Source organism: Bufo bufo, chromosome 9, assembly GCF_905171765.1.
Source record: "Bufo bufo chromosome 9, aBufBuf1.1, whole genome shotgun sequence".
NCBI classification, from domain to species: Eukaryota; Metazoa; Chordata; class Amphibia; order Anura; family Bufonidae; genus Bufo; species Bufo bufo.
Window position 1 is genome coordinate 22,186,565 of NC_053397.1, and position 24,081 is coordinate 22,210,645.

General features: G+C 42.5%; 1 protein-coding gene across 12 annotated transcripts in view; it reads left to right on the forward strand.

Moving 5' to 3' along the window:
• FOXP1 (forkhead box P1) overlaps positions 1-24,081 on the forward strand; it is a 655,361-nt gene that overhangs the window by 564,481 nt on the left and 66,799 nt on the right. For all 12 annotated transcript variants that reach the window (XM_040408625.1, XM_040408629.1, XM_040408630.1 and 9 more), the window contains 2 exons: positions 1,798-1,948; positions 14,251-14,455. In XM_040408625.1, coding sequence (XP_040264559.1) covers positions 1,798-1,948; positions 14,251-14,455 — 356 coding nt within the window. The remainder of the gene's footprint in view (positions 1-1,797; positions 1,949-14,250; positions 14,456-24,081) is intronic.

Consider the following 24,081-nt stretch of genomic DNA (forward strand, 5'->3'; position numbering starts at 1 on the left):
TATTTTTGGATTCAATTTTCTACCACCTTCCTCAAACTGATCATACACGTCCTAACGTTTGCAAGTTTCCTTCACCTCCCCTAAGCCGATGTTTCCCAACCTTTGGGTTCTTTGGAACTTGGTTAGGTTTTTCTTAGGAATTACGTAGTTCTAGGAGTTCAGCAAGGAAGTGAATTTTTGTGTGAGCGACTCCTCCATGGTAAAAAGTTTGGAAAGTGTTGCCTTGAAAGCCTTGTGAGGACCTTTCCTTTTTTTAGATTATTGGGAGTCTGGATTCTCTCCCTTCTGAGAGAGAGACACAGAGAGATGTGTTTATTTTTATTATGATTGCCTTAGCTAGGCTGAGAAGCCTTGGTCAGGATCCAGGGGTTACTATTTCTCCTTATGGAGAGCGCCTAGTAGGCGAACTGAGTCTTATAGGCCAGGCAACGTTCCTCTGGGTTTCTGTAAGGAAGGAAAGCTCATTTGTATATCATTTTCCCAGAAACCCAGAGGAGCGTTGCCTGGCCTATAGGACTCCTGACTCCTACTAGGCTCCCTCCATAATGAGGCTTAGGGCGTTTTCAAACTTCTGCAGCAGATTTCCCCCTCGCAGCATAAATAATGATTTTTTTTTTTTGCACATTTTCTAAAGCTGAATGTCTCCATTCATTTCAGTGGTGACTGTAGTCTGGGCAGAAATCTGCACTTACAAATCTGCAATTTTGTAAAAATCCACACCGGTGTATTTTGTGGCAGATTTTACTGCCACGTGTGAAGTTACCTTTGCTTTCTTTTTGGAAGGGAAGCTTATTTGCATATCCCTTTCCAAGAAAGGAGCGTTGCCTGCCCTATAAGACTTCTCACACCTACTAGGCATTCTCCAAGAGGAGAAATAGTACCCCCAATTCCTGGTCAATCCCTGTCACCTAGCCAAGATAGTTTTAATGGGGGCAATCACCTTGAGACCTCTCTGCCTCTTCCCTTCCTCCCTCCCTCATCCTCCCTCTCTCTCTCTTACCCAATCGATTTCAAGTAGAATTGATTTGTATCCGATTTGAATGACTCCGAACAAAATGAATTTGAAGAAACTTGCTCATCCTTATACTGGTCCTCAGATCCTCTTTTGAACCATATGGACAGTATTCTTAAACTGCGGTACCCGAGAACTCTTCATAAGGTCCGATCAACTCTACTTGAAGTCCCAGTTTAATGGTGTTTCCTGAGTGGTGATTAATTCCTGAGTATAAAGTTGGTGATTATTGTACTGGTTTCATCCAACATGGCCAACTATCATCCCAAATTGATTGCATCTTTCTGTGAACGTGGGCTCTGTGTTCAGCAGGTCACAACCCGTGTGCAAAATTGTCCTTCTTGTTCAGGTTACTTGGTGCAAAAATTGAAATGTTGAGGTCAAGAATGGGCAGCTTTCTCTTTCTTCTTCTGTAGGATGTCCATTTGCCATACGTTAATTTGTGCTTTATATGTATGCAACAGAGAAAACCTCTTCAGCTGTACTGAACCGTAATTCCCATAGTTTTATCTTCTCCGTCATCTCTTCTCCACAGCTTGGCTGTTGCTGAAGCATGATGGGGTGCTTCAATTCAATGACAGCTGGGTTGACAAAGGTCTACTCCTCTCTGTTGCTTAAAACTGCAGAATAATCTAGATAAGACGTGTCTACACTCCCTAGAAGTATAACCTAGATAAACAGAAGCACTTTGAAATGAAAGTCCCCCATTGATCTCGGGATCTCTATAGCAGCGTGCAGAACGCAGACCTCTCACATGTTTAATTTTCTGTTTCCTTTTATAACAGCAGCAAGTGGCGACGCAGCAGTTGGCCTTTCAACAGCAGCTTCTACAAATGCAACAGCTGCAGCAGCAGCACCTCTTGACCCTGCAGCGCCAAGGTCTCCTTTCAATCCAACCCGGACAGCCCACCCTTCCACTGCAATCTCTCGCTCAAGGTTTGTACAACTAAAATACTTTTTTTCTTCTTTCTCCACAATCCCTCTGAACCAGCTTGATTTTCTTCTATCAGCCTTGTGTAGAAGAAAAATTGTAGGATTTTGGTCATAAAGTTTTGAACTTGGTAGATCTTTTTATTTTTGCTTTTGTTTGTATGGTTGCATGTACATGGTAATTGACCATTGCAAGAATTCTGATCAGAAGGGTTTGTAACGTGTGTTTTCTATAATGTTCACGAGTTTCTGTGTTGATCGGCACTCACGCCTATCAATTGAAAGGGGGCTGAATGATCTTTATTGCGATTTGTTCATCTCCCATTCATTTTGCTTGTTTATGTGCTGCAGGCAGATGTTGATTTTAGGTGCCGCATGAATGATTCTATCACCCCAACACACACAATCATTTTGAGTGTTTGTCGTGTTGGTGGCACCCTTACACAGGCCACTTTTTGGAAACAAGTGTTTGTAGGATTGTTCATTCCCAATAATTGCACCGATCCCCAGGTCATGTAAAAGATCCTTAGTGTTAAGCTGGCTATACTCTTGAGATAGTTGTTGGCCGGGCCAACTATTCCTTCGGACTCCACTATAAGCATGCATGCTTGACTCAACTGAGTGTGCATGTTTTTTTTCAGTGAGACAAGAGGGTTATCTCCCACAGGAACAAAGGATATGGCAGAATGAAATCCAACAAGCCTAATCCTTTACCCCAAAATTGAGGGAAAGTCAGGAGACCTCAATGTGGGATTAGACCGTAGAGCGAATCTACTGTGTGTGGCTGACTTTTATATAATGTGTACAGCCAGTTTTAGTAAGGACTCAAATTTAGAAGCTGGTAACAGGAGAACTAGGCATTTCTGACTGATTAAAATATATTACAAAGTTTCTTGTGGTCGCCTGTACTATTGATTTATGCAAAGTTGTGTGAAAAGCTAGTAACCATTTAACCTTCCCGTACCCTTTAGACAGCTATTGACCAAACCTTCTTTTGGCCAAAAGCTACTCCTTCTTAGTCTGATGCACACGTGCATGCTCGGTCTAGTCTCAGTAGAGAGAGGTGAATAAGCCACAAGTACTCTACCGTGATTATCTAATATGTATTGGCACTTGCATATCAGTTGTTACACTAGGTGCGGGAAATCTTTTTGTCAATTTCAAATGGGCCAGTACCTCTGGTCATTGATCCGCCAGGAGGCCTACCCTCCTCAGCTCCAAGATCTACAGAAGACATACTATGCAATATTCCCAGTGGTGACCATCTGTGTTGAGAATTGTTGGTTGTCACCGAGGAATCACCAGATTTTAGGAGGTCATTTTATTTATTTTTTTTGCTATAAGGTCCTCCTTGAACCACATTGATTCTTCCCATCATTCCTACGATAGATTGCAGAGAAGAGCAGACCCATGTTCACTACAGGGACCCCCGGTTGAATTACAGGGGAGGTCTAAGCACATATTGGCCGGCAACTGATTTGCTCATTTCTATCTGTACAGTAATAGAGAGCTTTTACATCAGTCATACATTTCGGCTTCTAAAAGTTTCAGGAACATCTTGGAATGAAGAACGAGGACTTGGATATGACTGTGAACTTGAGGGAGGTGCCGTACTCTGTGATAAGGACATCATGGAAAGACTGCATGAATCCATGCATGGTCTAACATGGCTGATATCAAAGGACTAAATTGTGTATCAGTCATGGGGGGGTCATCTGACTTGGATGACCCCCCCCCCCCCCCCCACGTCGCTGTTGATTGATACTGCAAGCATTGGGGCCTTCTCAAGCAGCTGATCGGCGGGGATCCCGGGTGTCGGACCCCCACGATCACATACAGATGATAGTATAAAAAGTATAAAAGTCTTGGAAAACCCCTTTAAGAACAGATGCCCCGGAATTGTTATTACATGGGGAATGCATTCAGTTACTCCAAACAGACATGTCAGGAGAGGCGAGAGCCCCCCTTTAAGAAAATCGACTAGTAATGTTTGAACGATTAGAAGATACAAAAAACTGAAAATCCCCCTTGAGCTGTAATTTTTTAGTTTGATGCTGAAGGGTTCCTTAGCTTCTGAGTTTGCAGCGTTGATGTCAGCGGTGACATTTATTACGATGGGGGAGAATTTCTTCCAGCAATGCCTTACAAATTACAGCTGTTTGCCAATAAGAGATGTGTCACGGGGCCGGATAATGTGGCTGTAAAATCCCGCTATTGATTTACCTTATTCTGTAACTGCTGATGAATGGACCTGCAGGAGCGATTCTTCTACAAGGCCCAGAGCTCCGCTATAAAGAAGCCTGCCTTACATAGAGACCGTCTAACAGTCCCCGTAAAATCCGTCTTTTATTAGATAATGTGATCGATTAGATGAAGATCCCGTATCGATGTAGAATCACAGAAAATGTCTAACACCGGGTCCCAATTCTGTCCTGAATCATTTCTTAAAGGGGTCCTGTTACTAAGACCAAGACTACGTTCACACTCTCGCCTTTTCATGGCCATTTTGCATCTGTGTGTGAATCGATTTTCTGGGCGTCTCTGTCCGTTTTTAGCATCGGTTTTTAATAGAGGTTAGACGGGTTCACTCCCGTCTAAACGCTGTTAAAAACGGTCCCATTGATTTCAGTTGGGTCCGTTAGGCCTTGAAAATTGGCAAAAAATAGGACACTTCCTGTTTTTTGACACCCGCTATTCACTGGCCGTTAAGAATGTGAATGGACCCATAGACGGAAACGGTTCTAAAGACGGTCGCATGATGGCCGTTTTTCACTTTTGTGTGAATGAGGCCCAAGATAGGAGATAAGTGCTCGATCGCTGGGGGTCCGATCAAGGGAAACAAGGGTCTGCAAGTGCCATTTAAGAATGGAGTGGAGGGGTGCATACAGGACCACCACGCTATTCACTTCTATGGGACTGAAAAGTACCCCACTCTTTTGCAGACCCTCGTGATGGCTGGGAGTCTCATTGGTCAGACCCCTGATGAAACACTTATCCCCTTTGTCATGGATGTGTTATTAGTGGCACCGCCCCTTTAATATATTTCTTTAAGGGTGCATTCACACAACTGTAAGTGTTTTAGGATTCACAAATAGCAGATCCGCAAAACACAGATACTGACTGTGTGCATTCCGCATATTGCAGACCGCAATGTTTTAATGCGTTTTGCACGCGCGCGAGAAAAATCGGCATGTTTGGTTCCCAGACCCGAACCTGGACTTCTTCACAGAAGTTCGGGTTTGGGATCGGTGTTGTGTATATTTTATTATTCTCCCTTATAACATGGTTATAAGGGAAAATAGTAGCATTCTTAATACAGAATGCTTAGTAAAATAGGGATGGAGGGGGTTAAAAAAATATATAATTTTTAACTCTCCTCATCCACTTGTTCGTGCAGCCCGGCTTGTCTTTTTTTTCTTCTTCTTTGAGGACCTGGGAGGAAAAGGACCTTTGGTGACGTCACTGCGCTTATCACATAGTCCATCACCAAAGGTCCTTTTCCTCCCAGGTCTTCAAAGAAAAAGAAAGAAGATGAGCTGGGCTGCGCGAACAAATGGATGAGGCGAGTTAAATTTTATTTATTTTTTTAACCCCTCCATCCCTAATTTACTTTGCATTCTGTATTCAGAATGCTATTATTTTCCCTTATAACCATGTTATAAGGGAAAATAATAATGATCGGGTCCCCATCCTGATCGTCACATAGAAACCATGCATGAAAATCGCACCGCATCCGCACTTGCTTGCGGATGCTTGCGATTTTCACGCAGCCCCATTCACTTCTATGGGGCCTGCGTTGCGTGAAAAGTGCACAATATAGAGCATGCTGCGATTTTCACACAATGCACAAGTGATGCGTGAAAATCAGCGCTCATGTTCACAGCCCCATAGAAATGAATGGGTACGGATTCAGTGCGGGTGCAATGCGTTCACCTCACGCATTGCACCCGCGTGGAAAACTCGCCCGTGTGAAAGGGGCCTAAGGCCTCATGCACACGACCATATGTATTTAGCGGTCTGCAAAAAACGGATCCTCAAAAAATACGGATGACGTCCGTGTGCATTGCGTATTTTGCGGAACGGAACAGCTGGCCCCTAATAGAACAGTCCTATCCTTGTCCGTAATGCGGACAATAATAGGACATATTCTATTTTTTTGCGGAACGGAAATACGGAAACAGGCATACGGAGTAACTTCAGGTTTTTTTTGTGGACCCATTGAAATGAATAGTTCCGTATACGGTCCGCCAAAAAAACGGAACAGACACGGAAAGGAAATACGTTTGTGTGCATGAGGCCTAATACCCTCCGATCAGTGTAGGGACACCCCCAACTGATAACACCACGAATTGTCAATCTATTCATAAAGGGGTTGTATAAGATTGGTAAAACATGGCTGCTTTACAGGATCAGTGTCACTGGGATTTTTCTCTTATTGCCAGGACGTGCCATCACTTTATCCACAATGGGAGTGGGGGTCCGATCTCTGAGAATCCCGCAATTTTGAGAATAAATGAGTATCTTTTTGCACTTAAATGTGCATTTAAATGGAGCTTTGCTACAGTTCCTGTAAATCGGCACTACAGCCGCTGCACATTCTCTGGTTCAGTGGGGGGGTGGACCTCCTACCAGCGATACACTATCACTTTATAAGATTGGAATACCCCTTTAAGTAAATGAGGCTGATCTGCAATACCAGAACCGGCCCATGGACAAGAGTGGCGCTGTAACCATGTTTCCTAATATTGCGCAACTCTTAATTTGGGCTGACGGGAGTCCGGGACGTTCGCTGTCTCTATGATCACTACCATATCTCTCATCTCTCTAGTGCTAGGAACCTCGAGGAACATTTACATCCAGATGGGCCACTAATGGGAGCAGCTGGGATTTTTATAAGCTGTGAATGTTAGCGCCCCTTTAAAAGACTTGCGGGCCGTTTTATAAGAAAAGTACGGAATCTGATTGCTAGCTCCTTCTCCTTCTCGAATTAGGGCCAGCGATCTCGTCCGCGCCGATAGACCCGGGCCAGGGAGAATAATTTGAAACTGATGTCATTATGAGCGTCAAATCCACTTTCTGCTTGTTTGAACACGGTCACCTGGGGACGGAAACGCAAGGACGAAGAGAGGTTGACTTTGTTTGTCTAACAGCCGGTGATACTTAGGTTTTGCGAAATTGAGTTCTGCGAGGAGTCATCCGTCACCTGTCCCCATAACATACATTTTTTAAACCGAAGAGCGCATTTTCTTCTATAATGAAGAGAACTGAACTGTCCTGAAAAACACATCGCGGCGGAAAAAAAAACCAAACCCAGCGACTAATATTTAATAAAATGTCAAAAAAAATAAAAACTCGTCTCCTGCTGTAAGTCGTGTATCAGCGACGGAAGAAGAATCAACTCACTGCTGCTAAATTCTCGGTGGTGATTAACCGTTTTTTTTTTTACAGATCCATCAAACTTCCTCCTCCTGTCACTTTCCCGCGGCGGCCATTTTATTATTTCGTGATAGGTATCAGTATTGACAAGCACAGTGTGTACACGTCTCATCCCATTTCACGTTTCCTGTTACCTTCTACATCGTAGTTCTTCTCTAATCTTTCCCAGTTGGCAGCAATACTCAGATCCAATTCTATCAGGGTTGCACTGCCATAGGGAGTCGAAATCTCTTCTACCTGAGCAAAAAATTTTAATACATTTTTTTACATTATTTTTATTTATTTTTTTCAAAAGTTGTAATTATTTATTTATATATCTTTATTTATTTATATTTTTTATTGATCTATTTTTATGCTTTCGACAACCCGGAAACTCCATAAATCTCCGTGGCATGAACTCCCGCCATACGAAAGGGTGGGGGGGGGCGGAAATCGTCTCCTGCGCGTGGCAGAATTTACAGCCTGCACATTAATTTTGCGAATTAATTAATTAGCCGATGAATTTTTAGGGGGCCTTGTGCCTCGAAAACACTTGGAAGAGGCATTCCTACCTCGGAAGGAACATTACAATTTCATATTGCAAAGGAGTGCTTGGCTAATTAACAGATGCATTTCCTTTAAATACCAGTGCAGCAATAAGCTCGGCTCGCCTCGCCCCGACGCGTTTTCATGCAAATACGCAGAGAGGCTCCGATGCGTTAGCATCAGAGGACAATTTAATGCGCCATTGTTTTAATGCAGAATCAGGGGAGTAAGGGTCAGCTCTGTTCTGAGGTAATTGTTAGTGTGTAGACAGTGCTGTCAAGCACGACTGCTAAAAATATATCCTACACTGTCACTTTGCAAGGTGCTGGAAAATAATAGCCTGCACTCGACAAAAACGGGACGCGGGGGTTGAGCCGTAACCTTCTTTTTTTCTTTTTTTTTTTCTTTTCCTCCCTTTGTTTAATTTGTCTCCTGGGTTTAATTTTAAAGGACATGTGATAATTGAATATGTCTAATAGCTAAATACTCATTTGGTACCAAATCTATCAAAATGTAATTGGCATTTTTTAAAATGTGTGCGCGGTAAGTCAGTGGAGGAAAGGGGGGGTGGGGTGGGGGGGTGTACTGATACTGGCTCCGGAGCCAAATGAAGTATTTGTATCCCCTCATGTATAAATATGTATCTATTCTTTATTATTTATTTTTTAATTATTATTTTCTTTCTTTTATTATTCTTGAAAGTGCCGCTGGCGAGGACCTAACTGTTTTTCTTAATGCAGCCTCTCCCAAAGGCGGGGAAGGTTATTGGTTTGTCGTGCAATAATTTACTCCTCTTTGATATGCAAAATATCCGCGGTGAATAAAAAAAAAAAAAATTCTATCAGCCTCATTTCACACTTCTTAGCCACTTACGTTCTCTAGAGTCTATTGCCTCATTAGACCACTGCTCTTCGAAGCCGGTATAATTAAAATCTTTAACAGTTTAGAGAAGTAAAGATGTTTGGCTGATCACGTTGAGATGATTATCTGTCCATTGTATTCGAAATGGGGAAAAAAATGAAAAATATTTCATGTAAAACCCCGGCATTTTTTTAAATATTTTTTAATGATGTGTTGCGAATCAATAAAACCTCAGCTGCCTCCTTTATTTTTAATGTGGCGTCTTGAAAGGGGACTTGATTTAAATTCTTGGAACGTATAGTTAGCATTTTGCAAATAAAGGGCTGAGCGTCGTCTGCACAATTAAAGGTAGTCGTAAGGAGAGCATAATTAGGTCGCGGAATCTGGGGCATAGATTTATGTGTCTTTTGTCGGGCTCCAGGGCCCCAATGCTGAATCGGGGCCTCCACCTTATCAGGTGCCATTTCTAATATATGTGAAAGATCTGTCTGGCGTCCATAAATTTATCATCTGCCTATTTCATGGGTCTCTGGGCTTGGTGTCGTTGAGTCACACTTAAAGGGATCCAGTCACCATGAAAATGCAGGCAGCGGGATATAGAGCAGGAGGAGCTGAGCAGATTGATATATAGTTTTACGGGATAAGATTCAGTATAATTTGTACTTTATTCATTTAAACCATTGCTTCTTCTTGATTTAGAGTCCAGTGGGCGGTCCTATCAGCCACTAACTGCCTTCCCTGTAGGCTTAGTTATGTGGTTAGCTGAGAAGCACCGCCCACTGGACTCTTAAATCAAGAAGAGGCAATGGTTTAAATGAATAAAGAGTCCAGTGGGCGGTGCTTCTCAGCTAACCACATAACTAAGCCTACAGGGAAGGCAGTTAGTGGCTGATAGGACCGCCCACTGGACTCCTAAGTGTACAATAAGTCTAAATGCATGAATTATAAATTATACTGAATCATACTATATGTCGGTCTGCTCAGCTCTTCCAGCTCTATAACCTGCTGCCTGCAGATTGCACTGAATTTCCATACTGACAGGTTCCCTTCACCATTAGGCTAGGTCTACATGATGACATGTGTCGCGCGACACATAGGGCACAACTACACTGCAACATGTGTCACGTGACATTTTTTATAATGGTAGTCTATGTTGTCGCACTGCAACATGCTGCGACTGCGACACGACAGTCGCAGAAAAATCCATCTTGAATGGGTTTTTTGCGACTGTCGTGTCGCAGTCGCAGCATGTCGCAGTGCGACACCATAGACTACCATTATAAAAATTTTCGCGCGACATTGGTGCGACAAAATGTTGCGCGACAGATGTCGTCGTGTAGACCTAGCCTTAGTGCCGTGCCTCAAGTTGGATCACTTATAGGGTGCATGCACACAGAAGTGTAGTTTATGTTAACTTGTGATGTTCCACGCCGCAGTTTTTTCTGCACCAAATTCCGAATGTGTTACTTGCAGACTTGCTCGCGGATTTGTCCCAGATGTCAGCTTTTGCATTGCAAAGGGTGAAATCTACACTTAATATCAATAAAAGACCTAAAATAATAAAATCAAAAAACAGACATTAAATTAATTAAAAAATGAAAAGTATCCCAGAAAATGGTTTCATGGGAATAATCTACTAAAAGACAACAAAAGCCCCCAAAATTATGATTTTGTAGTAATTATTACACGCACTGATCGCCTGCTGACAATATTTATGCTACAAATTGGGACCCCGTCCAAAAAAAAAAAAGAAAGAAAAGCTTTTTTTTTCTGTTTCTGTTTCCAATCCTATCCGTACGGATCTGACAGTAATAATGGGGTGAGGTTTTTTTTCGAGAAAGTTCTGTATTTTTTCAGCAGACACATCCATCAATTAGGCGAGCAGAACTAGAAACCAAAATTAATGAGAGAGATAGGTGTGTTAATGAAATAATCATAGTGTAATCAATTTGACTGTTAAAAAGTGAAAAGCATTTCAAGGAGACGATATGAATTCATAATTTACGTCTGCGCACCATTAATAAAAAATGTATTTCGTAACAAAGCTATTTGTCTTTATTTAAAGCGCAAGCTTAAAAAAAAAAAAAAAAACGCGTCTTTCATTAAGACGTGGTGTTGTCACAATATTCCGATTTTCATGCTTCTTTTGATTATCAGAAGAGCTTAAAGCGACCCCTCGGATTCCAGAAAAAAATTCAGTTATGTACGAATCCGATTCGCTCATCACAGTAATTAAGCTGTTGTAGAGGGACTGTTTCTCTACCGCCATTAAATTGCTTTCTTCACTATGCGATCAAAATAAAATGGCTGCTGGTCTCGAGAGAAAATCTTAATCTAGCGCATGCGACATTACTGTGAGTAGGGGCGCATGTGCGAATATATTCAATAACAAATCTGAACCCAGATTTGTAAGTTGATTGTGGAGCGTGCCACAATCCTGCGTTCAGGTGCGTTGTTGAGTATATTCGCACATGTGCCGCCATTCACAGTAACGGCGCCTGTGCGAGATTAAGATTTTCTTTCGAGACAAGCGGCCATTTTATTTTGAATGCATAGTGAACAATGTCAATTAATGGTGGAAGAGGGACAGCCCCTCTACAACAGAACGCTTATGCGGTACCCTCTTGTTATATCCTTTTAGCTGCAGATCTAGCCCTTCATGTCATCCAAGATGGCCGCACCGCTTCTCAGACTACCCGATACATACTGGGCATCCATAGCCTAAGACACTTACTTCTTGTCCAGTGCAGATCTTGGATTGGCCAGCGCTGTTCACATGAGCAACGCTGGCCAATCCGAGAGCAGCAGAAGGTGTCTTGGGCTGCCAAATCTACAGTCTGAGACGCGATGAGGCCATCTTGGATGGCAGAAGAGGAGCCCAGGAATTGATGGATCTGCAGCTAAAAGAAGGGAAAGGAGGGCACCAGATAAGCGTTCTGTTCATTTCCCAGTTAGTGTGTTTTTTTTTGTTTTTTTTTTATCCGGAGGTTCACTTTAAGGGAGCAGAGGCAGCAGTGGCCCCTGTGCCTGATGGGGCCCTACTGCCTCATAAGGAGACGTCCTTATTATAAATGGCTCATCATAGGTGGGCGGCTTTTACAGATTGTGCCTCAAGCTTCAAGTTATGCTACTGGTCGGGCCTGTAATATACTCAGAAAGGCAGCCATGACCTAAGTATATGATGGATATAGGGAAACCATTCCTCTGGATTTGTCATGGGACAATATTGGTCCGATACTTATAATGGTTCTTTAAAGAGGAAGTGTCTCCTCTTCCGACATGTCTACTTGCATTCCACACGCAATAATAATTCTGGAGCATCTTATGACTGTATGTTGTGCTCTTCCTCTGTTATTCCTGCTATTCATAAACTTCTTTGTTTATAAACTTCTAGCAGGAATAATAGTGGAACGGGACATTATACAGTCATAAGATACTGCAGTAATCATTATTACATGAAGAATGCAAGTAGTCACTAAAACAGACATGTCAGGAGAGGTGGCAGGTCCTCTTTAACTGAGGTAGCTAGCACTCCGGCTTGTCTTGTAATGGGATCTTTCGAGGTTCTGGTATTTTTGCAATGATGTAAACCTTGACAGAACCCCAGGACGGAGGCTTTAAATGGGATCAATGGGGTCCGACTCCCGTCATCTCCGACGTTCAGCTGTTCTCACAAGCGGCAGTGCTGAAACCAGGCATCGGAACTACACAACTCCAACTCCGTGGTGCTGCTGCCATTCAGTGCTTCCACTGATTTGATATTGTTATGGGGGCATTGGAACACGATACCTGTAAATCATTTTATTGATATACAGGAATATTTCAGTGTATTAACCTGCATATAAAAAATACATTATTTGAGGGTTACTGGTTATATAAAGTAGTTTACTAACAGCTAGAGGACTACAGGTGTGAGACTATTGAGCTTTGCTTAACCAAAATGCATTAGTGGTCGAGATCTCTGATTTTAACAGTTACTGCCAGGATGGAATTGGTTAATAAATTCCATCTCCACATTTAAAGGGGTTGTACAGGAGGAGTGAAACATTTCTTCTAAAATCAGCTCCACATCCTGTCCACAGTTTGTGTGTGGTACGGAAGCTCAGCCCCATTCACTTCATTCTGGAATACCGGACACAACCCACAAATAAATTCAAGAGAGAGTATGGGGAAGATGGAAAGGAGATTCAAGGAAGAGGAGGAGAGAAAGGGAGGGGGGAGAGGGATGAGGGAGAGAGGGCAAGGAAGAGAGTGAGAGAGGGAAGGGAGAAGAAGAGGAGGAGAGAGGTAGAGGAAGAGAAAGGAGATGAGGGAGAGAGGGCAAGGAAGAGAGTGAGAGGAAGGGAAGGGAGAAGAAGAGGAGGAGAGAGGTAGAGGAAGAGAAAGGAGATGAGGGAGAGAGGGCAAGGAAGAGAGTGAGAGAAAGGGAAGGGAGAAGAAGAGGAGGAGAGAGGTAGAGGAAGAGAAAGGAGATGAGACAGAGAGGGAAGAGAGAGGGAGAGGAAGGGGTGGGGAGAGAGGTTGAGTGAGAGAGGAAGGGAGGGGAGGAGAAGAGAGAGGAAGAGAAAGGAGATGAGGGTGAGGAAGAGAGAGGAAGGGGTGGGGAGAGACAATGAGGAAGAGAGAGAGAAGAGGAAGAGGAGGAATGAGGTAGAGGAAAAGAAAGGGGGGCATGGAGATAAATAGAGGTGGGGGAGGGAGGGGGAAGAAGAGAGAGGAAGAGAAAGGGAGAGAAGGCGAGGAAGAGACAGAAAGAGAGGAGTGAGGATGCAGAAGAGGGAGAGGAAGTGGAAGAGAGATAGGGAAGGAGAGGAAGAGAACTGGGGAGAGAAGTAGAGGGGAGAAGGGAGGGTCAAGAAGAGCGAGGAAGAGGAGGAGGGGGTAGGGAGAGAGAGAGAGAGACAAGGGAAGAGGAAGAGAGAATCAGAGGGATATATTTATATATCAGGGCACTTGTGATTTGGATGAATTTGTTTGGACCCGAATACGATTGGATAACCAGTTCGGTGAATTGGACCCAATCGAATTTGAATAAATTTGCTCATCTCTATGTTCCATCCCTTTAACACCTGTTGTGAGGCGAAAGCTAATTAAAGAGACAGATGCGGATCTGATTGAATGTAGGGGCTTACCGTTCATTGCCTCGCTTTCCATTATGTACTCCAAACCCAGATACTTGTGTCGTGCAACTCCTGGGAACAATTTCATTAAAACAAAGATAATTTGTATGTTGATGAGGATCCTTCGTCAGATACAAAAGGGTCCTCGCTGCTATTTTTTTTTTCTTTCCGCTCTCCTTTAAGATTAATAATCTGCTTTTAGTTAAGCAAATACCATAGCAGAAAAGAATGAATTGTTGCTTTTCATTATCCTTTGTAGGGGGGAAATGGCTTGGGCTTTGTTTACTGACTCTTTTATTTAATTACTGTTTGAGGAGGGCTGAATTAGTTGTTAATTGATTTAATTATCCAATTTGTTTGTTTCAGGCATGATTCCAACAGAGCTCCAGCAGCTCTGGAAAGAAGTGACGGGCTCGCACACCGCGGACGATGCCGGTTGCAACAACCACAGCAGTTTGGACCTGTCCACGACGTGCGTCTCTTCGGTATCAGCACCCAAGACCTCTTTGCTCCTCAACCATCAGGCGTCTACAAATGGACAGGCGTCTGTCCTCACTCCAAAAAGAGAGAGGTAAGGGGCAGCAGCAGGGGGATGCGGGCAGCTTTATGGTGTCTTCTACTGCTTTGAGGTTCTGAAATGTGATGGAGAATCATGGAGATGTTCTCATCTCTTTATTGACTTAAGTCGATGTTCGTTAACCATTTTGATGACTTGGAAAATCCCTTAAATTAGTGTCTTTGGCAAAGCCATTGAGAAGTGCTTACGAGTCCGTGTCGGTAATCAGTTTGTGTTCCCTTTGAGTATGAAGAGTTATAAATCAAGGTTTTTGATGGAGCACAAGGCAATCGAAGTTCAAGTTGGTCAAGATGGTGGTTGCTGTTCTCATTTTGAGAACCTGCTTCTCATCCATCCAAACTGTTATCTACATAACTGCTTAAGACAACTGTGTTGATGGTTGTCTTCCAACTGTGCTCCCAATGTATACAGTTGTGATGATGAGAGTGATCATAGTTAAGGCTACTTTCTCACCTGCATTTACATTTTCCGGTATTGAGATCCGGCAGAGGATCTCAATACCAGAGAAAAACGCTTCCATTTTGTCCCCATTCATTGTCAGTGGTAACAAAACGTAACTGAACAGAACGGAGTGCTCCAAAATGCATTCCATTCGGTTTGGTTGCATTTTCATACCGGAGAGCAAACCACATGGGATGCTGAGCAAAACAGATCCGGCATGATACACAATGCAAGTCAATGGGGACAGATCCGTTTTCTCTGACACAATTCGAAAACTGATTCGTCCCCCATTGACTTTGAATGGAGTTCATGACTGATGCAGATGGTTGTATTATCAGTAACGGAAGCGTTTTTGCTGAGCCCTGCCGGATCCAGTAAAAACGCTAGTGTGAAAGTAGCCAAGAATGGTTCTTGGTACCACATTTGTCTGAAGCTAGCTCACCTAGGCACTAGTTCTTTTCACCTTGGGAACTTTATCTATATTTGAGATTTCTAGACCGTAAAAAGTGTAGAAAATGTCAAGATTCTGGTTGTTCCTATGATCCACCTAGCAGAATCTTCCTTATATATCCACGTCTATATCCTTTTATGACCAACTGTCCAATCATGTTTTGTGCCAAAAAATCATGGGCCTTTTGCAATGCACAGTGTTTTTGAAGAGCTGTTCATTGCCCAATGATGTAATGAATTTTAGATTTTTGGGATAGTCTTACACTCGGGGTCATGTTCTCTCGATATGATTGTCTAGTTTTATCCTCTCCTATTTCCTTCTATATTTACTATCTATAATATTCTTCTTCAGCTGCCACAAAACTGCAACTTCCACCTTGTGACTGTCAGGGCATGCTGTGAGTTGTAGTTTGCAGCTGATGTAGAGTATTGGAAACCACCGTCACCTGTCAAGTTTCCTCTCATGCACATAGTGCTGGCCAAGAGGTTGTATGGCGACTCCACACTATGAAGCTATAGCCTAGAAACTCTTTGTGCCGCCATCTTTTATGAAGATATTATCTATTATCCTCTAGACCAGGGATGCCGAACTTGTGGCGCTCCTGCAGTTGCAAAACTACAACTTCCATCATGCCTGGACAGCCTACCACTATCATGGCATGCTGGGAGTTGTAGTTTTGCAGCAGCTGGAGGGCCGCAAGTTGGGCATCCCTGATCTAGATGACCTCAGGGTCCAATGGAACACGAGGTCACCAAAATAAATGGGATTTCTATAAGGGCACAGTCGGACTCCGTATTTCTCTGGGTACTATTTTGGCTCCTTACAACTTAAGGCCTCTTTCACACTACCCTTTTTTTTTCTTTCGTTTTGCGGGCCGTATTTTGCGTTCCGTATACGGAACCATTCATTTCAATGGGTCCGCAAAAAAAACGTAATGTACTCCGTATGCTTTCCGTATTTCCGTTTTTCCGTTCCGTTTAAAGATAGAACATGTCCTATTATTGCCTGCAAATCACGTTCCGTGGCTCCATTCAAGTCAATGGGTCTGCAAAAAAAAACGGAACACATAGGGAAAGGCATCCGTATGTCTTCCGTATCAGTTTTGTTTTTTTCTGAACCATCTATTGAAAATGTTATGCACAGCCCAATTTTTTCTATGTAATTACTGTATACTGTATATGCCATACGGAAAAAACGGAACGGAAACCGAAACACAACGGAAACAAAAAATGGAACAACGTATCTGTGAAAAACGGACTGCAAAATACTGAAATAGCCATACGGTAGTGTGAAAGAGGCCTAACTAACGGGAAAAGTATTGGTCTCCAGTTTTCCCCCTTCTCCCTGCTGATAACATATGAATGCCCAGCCCAGCATGCATGTGCATGGGGGAAGTCGGGAGAGATGGCGAATCCGAAACGTATGGCCAGCCTTACGGTCATGTAAAAACCTACAATGACAAGGCAACTGTAAAAGTTTAAAGGGTTATTCCGGTCGTTACAAGTTATCCCCTATCCTGAAAACGATTGGATCAATATGGTTCCTACTGCTGGGACACCCCACCGATCATGAGAGGGGACCCTCTATTTCTCAGAGATCCCTGAAATGAACGGAACATGTTGGGCGTGCACGCTGCCGCTCTATTGATCTTTATGGGATTTCCAGAGACGGCGCTCAGTTATTTCCCATAGAGATGAATAGAGCTGCAGTGCCCATGCCTGACCTCCTTTGTTCATTTCATAGGGCTCCGAGGGTTAATGGGTCCCCATTCTCATGATCAGTGGGAGACCCAGCGGTAGAAAGGACCTGCCCCCATCTAATAGTTTTATATAACTTGTATCATTTTTTAAGTGACAAATGAAACTCTGCTACCTCTGCCCGTTCCCTACTATATGTAACCCTATATGTGCGTCACCTGCCTGCTACATCCTTGCTGCTGTTTAGTCTGACAAGGCCCACGTAGGAAGACGTATTACCTTACCAGCAGAATAGCGTTTCCCTATGTCGACCCCGTCGTACTATTTCACAGGCTGCAGTAAAACACATTATCCCTAGACCCCATCCAGACTCTGTGATACATTCTCACATCCTGCACATGTTTAAATAATCCTGCCGGAAAAAAAAAAGGAACTTTCATTTTAAGGTCAGGTTCCAATTTTCGGCACTTAATAAATCCATAATTTTTTTTATACGGCCGTTGTTAACGCAGGGAGAAATGTTGGCCGTCTGCTTGTACAAATGTGGCACCTGGCTTCTGTTTAAATCAGTCGCACAATAGGAGCAATTATTTCATTTCCCCCGCGCAGAGGTCACCGCTAAAGATGAGCGAATTTCGTGTTATGAAATTCGTCCACGCTTCGTTTGGTGGTAAAAGCAGAATTGCGTTATGGATTCCGTTACCACGGAACATTAACGCAATTCTATGACGGGATGCCTTTTTATTCATTCCGTCATAATAGTAGTCTATGGGCTGCAAAACTGATCCGTTCCGTTATGCAGGGGAGTCCTCTCCTGCAGAACGGAAACAGGACGGATCCGTTATCCAGCCCATAGACTACTATTATGACGGAATGAATAACGGAATGTCTCTATGCATTCCGTCATAGAATTGCGTTATGTTCCGTTGTAAGGGAATCTATAACGCAATTTTGCTTTTACCACCAAACGAAGCGTGAACGAATTTCACCTCTAGTCACCACCATAGGATGTACTTTTAGGCGTACAGCATTTACAGTAAAGCGTACGGCACTGGCAGCCTGACCCTCTGTGACGCCATTTCTCTTCTCTGCCACGATAGTCAGCACTCTGCAGTGTGAACGTGAAGCACGTATGTAATTGTCCATGTGAATTCCTGTTCATGGGGCTTGCAATGAAGCTAATAGTCGATTGTGCAGACTCTATCTTTAGATCTCTTCCTTGTGCCGTTCCTTTGTTATTCCTCCTGGAAATGCATGCACGAATCGACAACCGAGTGTAGCCATTCCCCTTGTGAACGTCTCTACACATTGTCCAAACAGTATCACATTGTGTAGGGTCCCATGCAATAGACAAAGGAAATGGTAATGTCTAGTTGTTAGTGTAGTTCTACATTTCCCGGAGGAATAGCTGGGGTCCGGTGCTACTGATTATCAATAGTCCTATTTATTGAGTCCTTATATGTTTAGAACAGTACAGATCAGGGATGGCACAACCTGCGTCTCTCCAGCTGTTGCAAAACTACAACTCCCAGCATGCTCAGTCTGCTTACAGCTATGAACCTGCAGCAGGGCATGGTGGGAATTGTAGTTTTACAACAGCTGGAGAGTCGCAGGTTGGCCAGCCCTGGTATAGATGGTGGCATACTGTGTTCGGTCACACCCTCCTGACAAAGGGAATGGTAATGCCCATTTGTCAGTTTATTTATACATTACCAGGAGGAATAATAGAAGGATTCTACAGTGTAGAGTTCTAATAACTGATTATCGATAGTCCTAATTATTGAGTCCTTATATGTTTAGAACAGTACATATAGTGACAAACTGTGCAGGGTCACACCCTAAATAGGGAATGGCAATGCCCAGTCGTCCATTTATTTATAAATTTCTAGGAGGGATAACAGAAGGACTGTACAATTGCAGAGTTCTAAGAACCAATTATCAATAGTCCTAACTATTAGTTAATGAGTTTGTGTGTGTGTGTTTTTAACAGTATATACAGTATAGTGACTGACTGTGCAGGGTCACACCCTAAAAAGGCAATGACAAATGCCCAGTTGTCAGTTTAAGTATACATTTCCTGGAGGAATAACAGAAGGACGGTACACTGCAGAGTTCTAAGAGTCGATTATCAGTAGTCTTATTTGAGTTCTTATATGTTTAGAACAGTACATATAGTGACAGACTGTGCAGGGTCTCACCCTACAAAAGGGTCGGTACAAGGCAGACTTCTAAGAACCGATTATTAATAGCCATAACTACCGATTCCTTGCGTATTTAGTACGGTTCTTGGGCAAGACCAGTGCAGAAAAAATGGTTTCTGGTTTGGTATGATGCAGGATGACCTGTGTTGCCCCTTTAAGTATAGTCTATACATTTTTTGGTTGGGATTTGCATGGTAATCTATTAGAGGCACATAGAAGCCCTTGTAATATGTTCTTGCTTCATGACGAAGACCTAGCGAGAGTATTTAGTCTGTCCACTAAGTGGTCGTTCTACATTTATGGCTGCTGGCCAAACTATCTTCTAGTAAGCCAAATGGGTTGTTTTAATGGCGGCAGCAGCATTCAGTTGCCGTTATATACTTCGGGTGACGCTTATCTCAAGGAATCTAGTAAGACCAATATTCAACCTGTCCACTCCATCCCAGTAGACATCCAGGGATGGTCTGCTGTTCACCATGGACACAAGATGGTTCACAGATTCCTTTGACAGTATTGTGTCCACCAACCACCCTTTCCTGCATTTTTTAATGGGGCTATCCCATGACTGATGTAAAAAATGAAAATCGGACATCATATAGTACATGGCAATTACTTTTTAACAAAGCCAGAACCAGCCCTGTACCTCACATGGATCCAGAGATCTCCACATTCATTGCTTCAATTGTTCTATTAGAATCCTCTTCAGGTTGGCCCCTCAGGGGCGTGTCTTTTCTGTTGCAGCTCTCATCCTATCACAGCTAAGGGGATGTTTCCTTCCTGCTACAGCTCTCTCCTTATCACAGCTCAGGGAGCATTTACTTTCTCCTGCAGATCTTTCCCTGTAACGGTCACAGCTTCTAACAGAACATATGGTTGATGGCAGTTGAAGATTAAACTGACAGTGCGACCACCTCAGTGAGGTGGACAAGAAATAAGCAAAAGAGCAAACAGCAGGTGGCGCTATTCGGTTACATTTTATTTCCTAGCTCAGTGGCTATACAAAATTTTGAATTACATACAATTACAAAACTATTTGATGGCATGTTTGTGTTTATATTTTTACTTAAAATGGATGGGAAATGAAGCTATTTTGGTCAATTCGGGACTTTTACTTTCGAGTGAACTTGAGTCAGAGTTCTAGTTTACTTATTTTTAGACATTCTTCTAAACAACATTTCTATCCTGATGTTTGTGTGCTGTGTTTTTTGTTTGTACTAGATGCTATGGTTCTTTTACTTACACAATTTGAGTCCATCTGGGTGTTATTTCAATAAAAGCTTTGTGATACTTTGCTTACTACTGGTTGCTGCACATTTCTGTCGACTGGTCTTTATAAAATAAATTCTTTTGGCCAATTTTATTCCTAGTTTACGGGTCTTCGATTATGATTTCTCGCCCTCTTCCGAAAAATCCAGACATAACCTTAGACTAAAAATGGAAACCTTTTTTCATGCTGCTGCTATTTTTTGTAAAAAACTTGTGTTCCTCAAGCTTAGCGCTACGATAATTGCGGATTAGGTGTGCATTATACAGTACCAGCAAAGTGTATGAGATTAGACAGATTTTATGTACACTTTTGCTTATATTTTACATGCGGGAATTGACCTGCGGTGTAGATTGAGAAATCAATTGTTTCTGTGGATTTTGGTGCGGAAATGCAGAGAAATCCAGACAAAACCCTTGCCTAATATTTAATAATTTAGCTAGACAACTCCAGTATGGCAACACACATATGCTTCTTGGTTAGATGGTTGCACATAGGTATTCTGGTACCAGGCCGAAGATTTGATTCTGAGTAAGTCTTTGCTGGTCGATGACTGTGTAGATATGTTGATGGTTCCTTGTCATTGCGTTGTTCTCCATAGATGTTTTGTTTTTTATTTTGCTCATTTTTTTCTGCTGGAACATGATTAGTCATCACTTAAAGGGGTTGTCTCCTATGTCAAGAACTGGCCCGGCCATCAATGGAGAGCATAGTGCGCACGTGCAGCCTGTACTTCTTTCACTGCTATGGGGTCAAGCAATCTCCAACAATTCATGGAGAGCAAACCATGCTTTCAGTGCTGTAGGACTTCTGAAAATGGCCGAGTGGTGAATGCAGGGTGGCCCCGAAAGCACTGCTTTCTCTCCATTAACTTTAGGAACCCCTTCTTAGGATAGGAGTGTAGGTGAGACCTGCACTTATTGGACATTTATGGCGTATTCCCAGGTGGGAACACCCCTTCATTTTTGCTTTTTCCTATCACGGATGAGTCATTAAGATGGTTAAGTTCAGATACCAAAAGAGAAATGTAGTAGTTCTTGGTGAGGAGCGTGGTAGGATGGATCAGTAATGGAGTTTTATGGATGGTGACAATGCCGCAGTGTTTTCTTTGAGTCCTCAACTTACCCTGGTGGTTAGAAAACCCAACCCAAATGTGAGCAAGTCCACAGAGAACACTTTGTATTATATTCCTTCTCTACGGTATACCGAGAGTACAATGTTTTCAGCCCTTTTCTTTTCACCATCTCTGCACCTTTTCACATCACATATTTCCTCTATCACTTTTCTAAACATTGTTATCTGCATTCCCACCCAAAAGAGAGGAAAAACAGGCATGTCTAGAGATCTGGAGCAAATCTTTCGATTGTTTTTGAGTGCTCAATCAGCACGCCGCTGGGAAAGTTCATTTGTACACACCCAGTATACATACAGTACAAAAACAACAGCATTTCTAGGTTTCCTTTTACACCTTTTGCATGATAACAGACAACAATATTTGATGGTGTGCCCAGTTTCCATATCGTGCGGACAGATAAACCCTTTGGCGGGGTTGAATGTAGCAATACGTTATGACTGTAGTGTAGATTTTATTACTTTATTACTTAGAACTTTTCTCTTTAAAGGGAACCTGTCACGTTGAACATGGTGTTTGAGCTGCAGGCAGCTTGTTGTGGAGCAGGAGGAGCTGAGCAGAATAATATATAGTTTTATGGGAAAAGATTCAGTATAATTTGTATTTCATTCAAATTCCTTCTGATTCTGGGCTTTGAAGTCCAGGAGGCGGTCCTATGAGTCTATGTATGCACAGACATAGAGGGAAGGCTGTCAATCACTAATAGGACCACCTCCTGGACTTCAAAGCCCAGAATGAGCAAGGATTTAAAAGAATGAAATCAACTTTTCTTGAATCTTTTCTCATATCAATCTGCTCAGCTCCTCCTGCTCTATAACTTGGTGCCGGTAGCTTACATTACAATTTCATGGTGACACGATCCCTTTAATGTCAGAGTGGCTTCATTCAGTTCTTGGTACATGTACAGATGTAGTGGACTTTAGTTCATAACATGTATGTTATTTAAAGTAGAGGAAAGCAGTGCAACGTGCATCCCTCAATCCAGTCTTGTTGGCAGTCGAGATATACCAGGGTCTGAAGGGCCGCAGGTTGCACACCATTACTGTGGATTCTAGGTTAGAGATATCAGTAGATTGTACCTTCTGGGTACAGTGGCTCTTAATGTAGTTTTACAAAATTTAATTTTGATATAGAAAACAGCTGCTGATATGATTATGGGCACGCCATCTAGGGACCTTCCAGAATGAACAATATTGAAGATAAGGTGGTTCACCGTCAAGGGAGTTTTGCTCTATAGACAGTTTGACTTGACCTGAAAATTATATACCAAAAGTATTTTCAACTGACCGAAAGCCTGGTCCAATCGCCAACATAAAGCTGACCAAACACATAGATAGAAGTTGGTTGATTGTTCAACTGATGTTCAACAATCATCTGGTGAATGATCTGTTGGCAGACCCGACCATATACCTTGGATTGAAATTGGTTGATGGTTGAACATCCGTTGATCAAACTAACATCTCTGTTCACAGACACGGCCACATACATTTTAGTGTGCTCATACATGTTCAATGAAGTCAGGCAATGGACAAAAGATATATCTTGGAATGTTCTTTCAAAGACAGATCTTTCTTCCACAAATGATCTTTCTTTGAACCAATGATCCTTTGTCTCACTATCAGATGAAAACATTCTACATGGCCGGCTTCTTTTCTGATGATAATGGTCTGTCATTGGATCAAACGATTGTTAAACTTCACTTGACAAACTTTTTGTTGAAAGCGTTCATTTTGATCAACTTTAGACTAATGTATATGTGTACGTAAAGTGGAAGCTGAGGAGAATTTCCAGAAATCTCCGGATCACCATATGTTGCTGGCACTGCTTATCTTAGGGGAGCTTAGACAGGAAATTGTCCATTCTTTGGTCTCTGCTAGTAGACCTCCTCCTAGAGCCATATAGACAAGAGTCAATCCTTATAAAGGATATAGTGTGGTTCCTTAACCTAGTGGCATGCGATTTGTCATCGAAGTAAGGATCAAACCAAGTTGTCATCTGTTGGACCATTGTGCCTATTATCAAATAAGCACTTTGGCACTCCAGAACATCCCATGGTAATTTAGTTGGCCAGTCTGACCCAGAAAAATGACCAGGGGTAGAACAAGCTCTTTTTCCGCCCAAGGCAAAGGTTCAGAATATGCCCCTTTTGTTGTTCGTTCCTGAAGTTCTGCATATTACTGCCAGATGGACAGTCATTCATTTAATTGCCCCATGTGTGTCCCCATCCCTAAAAATGCTTTGCGTTGTAATCCATGATAACATTACTTTGTCCACCTCAGTTTCTTCCACACATTCTGTTTTCACTGTAGGGCTTACATGTATATTTATTAGGCCACACCAGTTCCTCTCCCAGCTTTATGGATTTGACAAGAGATTATTATTATTATTATTATTATTATTATTATTATTTTTATTTTTATTTTTTTAACATACG